General features: G+C 33.2%; 3 protein-coding genes across 3 annotated transcripts; 2 read left to right on the top strand and 1 right to left on the bottom strand.

The window, feature by feature from the left end:
- Positions 1–543: 543 nt before the first annotated feature.
- Positions 544–1,809, top strand: LOTGIDRAFT_57671 (hypothetical protein; the record flags this gene model as incomplete). Its single annotated transcript, XM_009057419.1, has 3 exons — positions 544–624; positions 1,176–1,273; positions 1,668–1,809. Coding segments are annotated over 3 exons (321 nt in total), but the record flags the coding sequence as incomplete, so codon positions are not given.
- An 864-nt stretch (positions 1,810–2,673) lies between these two features.
- Positions 2,674–6,310, bottom strand: LOTGIDRAFT_232655 (hypothetical protein). Its single transcript, XM_009057564.1, has 8 exons — positions 6,197–6,310; positions 5,727–5,799; positions 5,437–5,539; positions 5,132–5,225; positions 4,614–4,712; positions 3,881–3,954; positions 3,379–3,490; positions 2,674–3,073 (listed from the first exon to the last, which is right to left on the bottom strand). Exons 1-8 carry the CDS (start codon positions 6,302–6,304, stop codon positions 2,939–2,941), a joined length of 798 nt encoding a protein of 265 aa, XP_009055812.1. The 5' UTR covers positions 6,305–6,310; the 3' UTR covers positions 2,674–2,938.
- A 299-nt stretch (positions 6,311–6,609) lies between these two features.
- On the top strand, positions 6,610–10,748 carry LOTGIDRAFT_119041 (hypothetical protein; the record flags this gene model as incomplete). Its single annotated transcript, XM_009057563.1, has 10 exons — positions 6,610–6,647; positions 7,140–7,291; positions 7,556–7,615; positions 7,855–7,932; positions 8,126–8,340; positions 8,608–8,802; positions 9,080–9,179; positions 9,573–9,655; positions 10,406–10,493; positions 10,705–10,748. Coding segments are annotated over 10 exons (1,053 nt in total), but the record flags the coding sequence as incomplete, so codon positions are not given.
- Between the last annotated feature and the right edge of the window lie 3 nt (positions 10,749–10,751).

Genomic DNA, 10,751 nt, shown 5'->3' with positions numbered 1-10,751 from the left:
CCGTTAGATAGTCTAGGACGTCCAGTCTTTCCAATGGTGATGGGAGATTTAACAGTCCATAGTATAGGAGAGGTAGGTCTAAACTATTAAATATTCTGGGACATCCAGTCTTCCAAATGGTAGGTCTATAACATAAGATATATTCATCAGTACTATGTAGGCCTGGTAGTGATGCTGATAATCCTGAATATTAAAGAGATTGTAAAGAGGTTTTCTAAACGTTTTTACATATATCGTATCAGTATCAGGGACACTGATAGCATTGAATTCATCATTCCAATTTGCATTTCAACATAGCTATCGTAAAGGCACTTAGATATTAAATACCTGTGTTTTATACCCTAATGAAAATTTAATAAATTAAGTAAAGGAATACAATTTTAAGGTATACTAAATGTTGCTTAAAGATTATTGATATAATAAATGTTTCAAAATGTAGTACTATGTAAAACTATGTTGACTTATCAACTATATTTGTAGATAATGGAGAAGGGAAGTTTTCACAGTATTGATAGTATCTACCCAGTAGGCTATGTCAGTACTAGACTCTATGCTAATATGCATAACACTGATAATAAATGCCTGTATACATGTAAAATATCAGATGTGGCTGGTAGACCAGTCGTAAGTATCATATAATTTCGTGTATAGTGCAATGTTATTTTGAAAAAATCTTGTCAAACTGTAATGCACAGTAAAGACAGTGACAACTTACTGGGTTTGCAGTATCTACAGTGACAGATTTTTCTATATTCACTCAAGTGTAAGACAGGATGCATATAATACATTAGATTTTTAACTTTACAGTAGATCAATTTGCTTACAATATTTTTTGTAAAGTATTTTGTTAAACGTCATTTCATTCTGTGTGGACCAACAAAAGAAACAACTTTTTTCACTGGGATAACAACTTGGGATCATAAGGATCCTCTCTACGAACTAGTCCTTGGCCAAACCTCTTGGCATTTTTCTATCTTGGATTACCCTTACTCATTTACAGCTAGGTCGACTGGAATTGTGAGCCGACTTATTCAAGGTCACAATATTTTTACATGCCGACCGCAAATTGAACCCATGACAATCATTTGTAACCTAGTAAATAACGTTATGTAAATAACCAATACTCTAACCGCTCACTACAGCCCTAAAAATATATTCTTTATTTTATTTTGTAGTTTGATATAGCCCCAGATGAAAGTCCTGATAAAATTATTAGAGCTCATAAACCAGATGATTGTATCGCCCAACTTATACAGATTATCAATAAATCAAGGTTAGTTCCCTTTAATGGTATATGTTCTCATTCATTGTACGGTATTGTGAAGCATGTGAACTAATGTCGGTGTAGCCAGAATTTTCCTTTCATGACATGTCCTATTAAAGGGGTTGTATGGAGGTTTTTCTGGCTTTTCTTATGTTTATCAGAGCCATTTATGCATCATTCCCGTTTTCCGTCAGATGTCTGTGGTTCATGTAATTATAGAAATGTTTAACTGTATAAGAACTCATTCAGTCACTTTTGCAAAATGTGCTAATAATATCTAAGGACCTATGTCATAACACTTTGTGCAAATCAATGCTATCAGGGCCCTGATACACAAATTCAAGTTGCTCTCTAAGTTTGTACATTTTAGTTGTCTTCAAGTGTATATAATTGTATTATTCAGAGGAACAGAATTAGCAGCTATGCCAGGGAATGGGATAGATTTCTTTGGATTATCTCATCCTCTCGTACGAAATTTAATACAGAGCTGTCCCGGTGCCAAGAAGTGTTCGGGGTATAAATGGATTAAATTTGAGATTAATAAGAATGAATCTGTAGAAGGAATTGAACATTGTTCCACAGATCCTGTTGTACATTTTGAGCCATTGAAAAAGTTATTGTCTCAAATTGGTAAGTTGGCAATATTTCACAGTGGTTACAATGGTGGTGCTTGATTGACAAACTTCTGCTCCACCAGGATTCAAGAAATGGAGTTCAAAAAAACAAGTTGGACAAGGTTGAATGTGTTCCGCAGGCGGGTAAATTGACTGTGCCTAAATCAGTATGGGTGAAACTGTAGAAAACCCATTGGTCCAAGGAACTAGAGAAACGCAGTATACCTGTGCAAAAAATGATAGGTGAGAGTAGGTCGCTTGGTTAATTGCAAACTATAACTAAATACATATTTTAACATTATTTGTCTTGAATATATATGTTTTTTCTTTTATTTCAGCTACCATGAAAAATCCTCTATTAGAGCAATCATCTAATTTAAGATCTCTGCTGACCAGTGGACCAAAATCTACCACAACTTCATGAAAGAGAGATGTACTGAATGACCACAATGTTAATAGAATGACATTTTACTCCTCATTCTTGTTTGAATTGAAATATCAACCGAATTCTACTGGTTTTGGGTTAATGAAAATCCAAATCAAGGAAAAAGTTATCATTTGCAAATATGAATTTTTACTGGAAAGAATTTTCAATCAGTGAAGTTTCTGGAAGTCTTTCAAATATATAATTTCCAAACCTTAACATTCTATGAACCCATCTTAGATATTCTAAGACAAATAGCAGACAATTGAAATAATTATATAATTCAATTCTAAGCTCATTGAAGTTGAAAAGTAGATTCCAAATAAAGCTGTAAAAGGTTATTAAAGAAGTGTATTATACCACAAAATATTCCCTTGTGTTTTTATTACTTTCAAATGGATTGAACAACATTTATTTTCTACAAATTTTCTTTATTTTAGTTTTATAAACTAGAACAATAACACAAAGACATGAAAAATGCACAGTTTTCTTTCAAGTTCTTTTTTTTAAGAGGTCAAATGTCTTAATTTCACTTGTGTCTGAGTTATCTCTGTTTTCTTGAGACTGGATGTTACAGGGGTCTATAAACACACTTGACTTGACAATGGAGGCTATTTTAAGATGCGTTCTCCCAAGTTAGACAATCATTTCCAATTCTCTAGCGTACTCTATAGTTTGTTCAGCTAGTTCCTTGGCTGGAATCACCTCTTCCTCAGTCATATCATCATTTACAAAATGAAAGAAACTGTCCCCTTTTGCTTTCCATTTTCTCTGAAAAAAGAATATTAATTTTTTAAATTAATAGTTCTTATGTACTATTGAGTCTATAAATTAATTTCACTGCCCTGCGCCCAATTACATGCATTGAGGAAAATTGCCAGGAGAACCAAAGGACCCCTATTTTGTGGTTAAATCAAAGATATTATAAGCAGCTTTGGTGATAGGTGTCACAAAACACTTAGTTTCAGTAGAATCGCAAGAACAATTTTCACATTTTCTGACTGAAAATTAGATGGATGCAAAAGTGTCCCCAAAAAAGAAAGAGAAAAACTCTACAATCCATTGAAAGAACCTACCTGTTCTGAATATTCTTTCATGAGTTTTTGGTTCTCGAAAAACAACATGCGGGCAGCTTCTGATGGTGCTATTTTCTCATACGCCTTTTCTATACATCCAGCTATCTCATCTCTAAAATAACAAACACAGTTTTCAAGACATAGTCATTGAATTGTATGAGGAATAAAACAGGTTTCAAAGTTCTAAAATCCCACTGCTTTGGTGTCTTATTAGAACAATGTCAGACGACAAGATAAAAAAAGAACAATGTCAGACGAAATATAGAGAATAATCTTGTATACAAAAAGGTATACAAACAGAGTGAAGAAAATAACGTCTCTTGAACAAACTATTTAGCTTTGATCGATAATTGGAGTCTCCTCCCTTGGACCTATTTAGAAATATTTTCAATCATTCTTTAGACTGCAAGTATATAATATATTTTGCTGACAATAAGTTGATTAAAGAATCACCAATATTTGAACTGTGGAGAGAAAGGTGTAAAAAAAAACAGGTAAATACCTAATGGTGTTTAATAATATATCAATAAAGAAATTGTAGTTACCAGCTGGAACATTACCACGAGCTAAAAATACCTGAAAAAAAAAACATCAATATTAATTATGATAAAATCATACATTTTGAAGAATTGATTAAGAATTGCAAAATGAAATTACATAGGGTATAGAATCTTTCTTTTTTTGTTTAAAGATGGGTTCCCTTGTTTTGATTTATGAAAATGCTAATACTTATATGAATAGAAAGTAGACGTGGTCTAATGACTTGGGAAAAATACCAGTTTGTCTCACATGTCCATAAATAATTCATAATTGGCTAAATTAGAAGAGAATTACCAGCAGAATTCCAATGAGTGACAGATCAAGAAAGGTTAAAAAGTCTTTTTTTGTTTATCCGGACTAATTACATGGACATTTATGATTGGTTAAAACTCTTAATTATATGCAATAAGAACATAATGATATGATTAAGAATACATGATAATTCATTAGAAACACCAATTAATCAAATAGTTTGCTTAAAACTCTCTTAACGAAATCTGGTATTATCACAACCAATGTGATTGAATTCGGGATCCTTACAAGAGCAAGCAAGCATTTAACTCACTCACCAAGTCACCACAGTTCTCAAATATATGCCAAAGAATAAGAAAATTATGTATTCCTAATACAGAAAAACTGTTTCGGCCACAAGTAATAAGAATAAAAGTGAAGTTATATTAAGTATTGCTAGTTACCTTATTATAGCAGCCTTCCATTAAATATTGTTCCATTGATACAGGATGTTTAATATAAATATTATTCTGTAGTTCCTTCACTGGTAATAACTCTAATTCCTAAATACATCAAAATACATCTTAGAAATATTAAAACAGAACCTGAAACATGTTGTAACTTAGAGTTTGTTGTGCGATACTCATACAACAGATTGTTTTCAGCCTGTCAGTTTCTATTAATCAATTCGACCATAATTTAATAATAGAATTTACGATCTGATTAAAATCTCGCTAACGAATATTTCAAATGATGATAAAGTAATAAATCAATTCAAAAAGAAGAATGGAAATATCAAGCTTGAAAAAGGAAAAAGTCAGACAAGTTTTAATAACAATTGTGAAGTCTTGGATAGATTGTAAGGTGTACTAAATTCTATCCAATTTATTTACTACATCGAAAAATATGTCGAATACAACATGAATTATCACTGCTGTTGGTTCCACCTACCCTAAAGGGAGATAAGAAAAACATAACTTACTGTATGAAATTCAGCTAATCTATTCTGTGATAACAAACGTAACAAATTTAATCCTAATAATTGATATTTAAATGTAGATTCTGGTAGATCATCCCTGAAAATAACATTTACACATTTAAAGGGCAATCTGTTTTTTGTTTAGTAGCGGTAGCTCGAGAAAGACCAAAACCGAGAGAAAATTGTCGCTTTCCTCATCTGAAAATTTTCACAAGTATCTTGCAGTTAATTTTTTAAAACTCCAATACTATTTCAAAGGATTATTGGAAATCAATTTTGATTCTTTTTTCATAGACTATTGTACTTACTTATAATCCATATAGTAACATTTTAACTGAGCCATGTATCTTTCAAAAGAAGGAATGTCTCTTTTAGCTATCGCCCATTGTGCACCTATTTCCAATATGTCTCCTGGAAGAAAATGTGTTTGCATCAAGAGAAAAATTGCAGAGTTCAAGAGTATTAGAAGGAGTTCGTAATGGCCTGACATTGTGAGTTATGTTGGACCATTGCTCGTCTCAAAATGACTTCATTTGATTTGCATGCACATCAGACTTCAATAGAAACTTCAATTCTGAAGCTGTATGAAGTTACTTACTGGCTATAAGAAGTTCTTGTTTAGATGGGTTAGATTCATCTGTAGGTAAAAAGGTAACTGTTGTCAAAGCAACCTAATATAGAAAAACAAGTATTCATTTAAATACAGAAATAAAAATTAAGCAAGTAAAGCTAAGGTCTAATTCTAAGTTGTTATCTTTGTAAAATATAGATGTTTCTTTCTTTTGAGCCTTACTAGCTAGGCCTACTAATAATACAATCTGCTAGCACAATACCTACACTTGTGTAGCAGCATTGATCATGGGAAAGTCATTGAGATAGATAGCCCTTGGATTTCAAACAATCTCTATAAATCTAATTTCCCCTTTTGAAAATTACGTCTTCAACAGTCAATGAACCTGTGACAAAGCAAAATTGATGTAGTTTGAATCTTTTGATGACATTGAAACCTTCCATGCACATTCAGTGATAGGTTTTGAATAAATCAGATTATTTAAAAAAAGCAAGAACCTTTAATTTGTCGAGCGTTTCCCCACATTTGTCTAAATTCTGTGGTTTTCGATCCCAATCTCTTTTAAGATTTTGATACATCACAACAATTTCTTTCAAGGAAGCCATGTTTACAGAGGTTGTTGCAAATTGTGGAATATGTCACATAATATGAAATAAAAGAATTTAATTTTTTCCTCCAAAATCAGAAATTATATCTGGTTGTATACCAATAATATCAATTAAATTTCAAAAAAGAAAATCCAAAATATTAAAATATATTTTGATTGAAATTATTCCTCCGTGACAAACAGTTCGTTTCAGATTTTTTTTGCGACTCTAGATTAGACTTGGTTTTCCAGTCACTAATCTTCAACCGGCTTCACACAGCCTGCCTTCACACACGTCGCCTTCTCTGTTTTGATCTTTTTAGAATGGAAAACGATATTCTAGATTCTCTAGAAGACTTGGGGTACGGTAACTAAAAACAATTATTTTGATACCAAAACGTGTCTATTGGTTGTGACATTGAAAGATGTTAGTTATGCTGCTGGGTAAAAGATAACATGATATAATGTGGTGATGCTGATTTTATTTGGCTTTTTTACAGTGATTTGATTTGATCACCAAAATATAAGGCTGTTACTTTTAATTGAAGGACATACTTATCCTTTGATTTCAATGACCAGCTTTTGTGCGCCTTTATTGGTCATTTGGGAACTCAGCGCTTTTACATCTTCTTCTTACCCTCTTAATCTGGCCATCTTTATCAAGCCTAATTCAAAAGGCTTACTAGGTACATAGAAGATAGGATGTAAAACTCCATCTCTTTCATGTCATGTCTTCAATGTCTCCAGCCGCTGGAAAATCACATCATAAAATTATATGGCTGGTATAACAGCTTCTATACTAGACACTAGTGTTGAAATATAAAGGCTTAATAAACTACCTTTCTGATGTTTAGGTATACAGGAGAAGTATTGGAAGGAAATGCTCTCAATGCTGCCGTGGAAGATGGTCAAGTTACGGCAGCCTTCACCCAGATCGTAGAATGGGTGACTCTACAGATTAAACAGTTCTGTCAATTAGAAGAAACAATTAATGCTATTTCAACCTGTAGTAAGTATTGAGAAATTAAAGGGGATCCTTAAAAGGGGATTGTAAAGAGATTTTCTTGCTTTTTATGTGTATCAGGTCCGTTTTTGGATTTACAATATCTGTTTCATAAACTAAAAACATATCACTTAGTGTAACTTGAATTGCAAAAACCACAGATATCTGTCTATAAATTGGAATAGTGAAATATCATCAGAGTCCCCAATACACATAGAAAGTGTAGAAAACGATGCATTTATTACAAATGTTTCTCTTTTTTTGCAGATGAGTCTGATGCACAGAATTTTTTGATGGAATTGTCCAGTTTTCTGAGAGAATTAGGAGGTGAGGAAAATTTAGTTTAAAGTTTTTGCCGATGAAATGTTATTTTGCTACGAAAATGTCAAAATGACCAAATATGGCATATAAGAGGTTTCAAGCGGTCACCCACCATATGTATATTAATTTGATACTATTTGAGAAATTTTGAAGGTTGACTGATAAAAGGTTTTGATACATTATTGATTGTAATATGGGTTGAATTAAGTCCCTATCAGATTAATATGATATTTATTTTATTCCAGGATGTCCCTATAAAGTATTTATGGAAGGGTCTGTAAAAGATAGACTGCAATCACGGCAAGATAAACTAAAGCTACTGGGTAAGTTAAAAGGTATTAACCAAATTTCTGCAACAAAGAAAGAAAATTACATGAGCAACACCATAGTGTTGATAGACATTCTGTCCAGGACTCTGATTGACTGTATTCACAAGCATACTATCCAATCAAATTGCTACAATCCTTGATCCCTGGGGTGAGGAGATTGTAAAAACGCCCTTTCCTTCTATTCCAGACTATTTAATAGGTGAACTGAGTGCTATTAAAATTGTGGCCAATAAAAATCCCAGCTTGTTAAAACAGAAGAACGTAGAAAATGGCCAAGTTTCTAAAGAACCGAGTGAGAGTGAGACTGCTGGTGTTTTAAAGGCAATGTTAATAGCTTTAAGTTTTCCTAAACCACCAGAGAATATAACAGCTTTTCAGTTGTTCAGTAAATTGGAAGGAAAGGTTTGTGGTTTCAATTTTCACTCTTATCTATGATATAGATATGAAATAGTTAAGGGTTTAATATTGGTTGTAATATGCTAATCCAATGAGAGAAATATTTTCATACTTCCTATTAATAAGGAGTTTTGAGCTTATCCTCTCCAATAAAAAACAGTCTTGCATCATTGGCAATAAAAACCCAAAAGAAGTCTTGAATCATGCTAAGAGGTATTAATGGGTACAGGAATGAAACACTTGGAATCTTGGAATTTTTGAAAATATATTCAGGTTAAAGAACTCATGTCTCAGAATCCAGAGTTATTTGGTGAAGCGTTACTGAAGGCGAGGCTATCAGAACAACAGTGGAAAGACGTCCTGGAAGTCAATAGGATTCTAACGGAAGAATATAGAGTCAGACGTGAGATGTTGTTAAAAAGAGTAGATGTGACTATCCAGTCATTTAAGTGGTCAGAAAAAGCTAAGGTAATAAGTGATCCATCAACTTTTACAATGTAGGACTGTTTTATTAGTCCTGGTTTGTTCTGAAAATGTGCTAGATGTAACTTTCGAAGCCTTTTTTTTAACTCACAGCCCCAGATTCCCTAGCAGACGACATCCAACTCACTAACGACTGAGCTATTCCACTGTAACTGCCAAATTGTATTATAGAAAAATGAAAGTAGGATAGTTTTAAGATGAAATGAAACGCTTGAATAAGAAGGACAGTATATTTGTCATCATTATTATAATTATATTCTAGAGAAATGAAAATAAGATAGCTGAAGTGTATCAACCAATACGACAAAAATTATCATCCAAATCTAAAATAGATGTGGCAGACATCTTGGCTGCTAGAGATGGTATGTGTCTATCAACTTCATTTTTCTGGACAGAATTTTGACTTCAAGAGAACTACTTAAAATGGAGTTTAATTGTGTGTGAAATGTCACAGGGATTGTATAGAGTTTTCTAAATTTTTTATGTGTATCAGGACACTGATAGCTTCAATTTGCGCCATTCTAATTTTCAATCAGACGTCTTGCAATTCAACTTATATTAGACATCTTACGGAAAGTTACAATAAGGCAAATAGAAGCAGTAAATGGTGCACATAAAAAATATATAAAAACGTCTTTCGTTTAACGTCTCATTAAATAATTTCTCAGCCAATGGAAATTAATATATAAAATGATCTTAATTGGATTCACTGAAAAATGGCTGAGCTAATATTTGAAACTGCTGTTTTTTTTCAGATTTGACGAGATTACAGAAAACTAGTAGTGGAGAAGCTCGAGAGAGAACTAAATGTGCTATAAATAGAGTTCTTATAGGAAAAGTAAGTTTTTCTCTAAAACTCTGACAAAGATAATTTTAAAAAAAAAAGAGAGACAGTCATAATTTACAAAGATAGCAACTTGGTCAAACCTCTTGTCATTGATCTTACAAGGATAACAACTAATATTCACTAGGATCCTATCAGCTGGGCCTCGGTTAAACCTCTTGACATTGATCTTACAAGGATAACAACTCAGGTTCATGAAAGTCTTTTCTACCAGCTGGTCCTTGGTCAAACCTCTTGTCATTGATCTCACAAGGATAAAAACTGAGGTTCATCATGAAGATCCTTTCTACCAGCTGGTCTTTGGTCAAACCTCTTGCCATTGATCTTACAAGGATAACAACTCAGGTTCATGAAGGTCCTTTCTACCAACTGGTCCTTGGTCAAACCTCTTGCCATTGATCTCACAAGGATAACAACTGAGGTTCATCATGAAGATCCTTTCTACCAGCTGGTCTTTGGTCAAACCTCTTGCCATTGATCTTACAAGGATAACAACTGGGGTTCATGAAGGTCCTTTCTACCAACTGGTCCTTGGTCAAACCTCTTGCCATTGATCTTACAAGGATAACAACTGGGGTTCATGAAGGTCCTCTCTACCAACTGGTCCTTGGTCAAACCTCTTGTCATTGATCTTTCCAAGTTACTGTTTTGATAAAATCAAGGCATGTTTTTTGGTCCCTTTTTTCTTAGCCACAATAGTTGTTATCAGGAATATCTCTCCATAAAACATTTTGTCCATTACAGGTTCCTGATCGAGGTGGGAGAGCATTTGAACTGGAACCACCCCCTCCTGAAATGCCAGCATTTATGAAGAGAGTAGATGCTCCACAAGGTGAAAAAAATTAAAAGCCCTAATATATCTTCAGTCTTGATATTTAAAGAACAGAGCCCAAAAATATAAGCCATTTACTATGAAATTACTATGAATGACATCCTAATTCTTTATTTTTGCTTTCACGGTTCTTGAAGTTTTCACTTGTTTCAATGTATTTAAGACAGAAATTTAGTAAGTTTCCAGTTTTAATCAACTATTTTTATTTCAGGTGGTGGTCGTGGAGGAAGAGGAGGCGAAAGGGGTGGAGGAAGAGTT

Source organism: Lottia gigantea (genome assembly GCF_000327385.1).
Source record: "Lottia gigantea unplaced genomic scaffold LOTGIsca_30, whole genome shotgun sequence".
Classification (NCBI taxonomy): domain Eukaryota; kingdom Metazoa; phylum Mollusca; class Gastropoda; family Lottiidae; genus Lottia; species Lottia gigantea.
This window is presented reverse-complemented; position numbering and strand designations above follow the sequence as displayed.

Bases quoted from the DNA above. Each gene is read 5' to 3' on its own strand.
- LOTGIDRAFT_232655 (XM_009057564.1), bottom strand. From the start codon at position 6,304: ATGGCTTCCTTGAAAGAAATTGTTGTGATGTATCAAAATCTTAAAAGA. The intron at 5,800-6,196 runs GTTCTTGCTTTT...TTTCTATATTAG, and splicing joins AAACGCTCGACAAATTAAAG to GTTGCTTTGACAACAGTTAC. The intron at 3,955-4,613 runs GTAACTAGCAAT...TTTTTTTTTCAG, and splicing joins TGGAAGGCTGCTATAATAAG to GTATTTTTAGCTCGTGGTAA.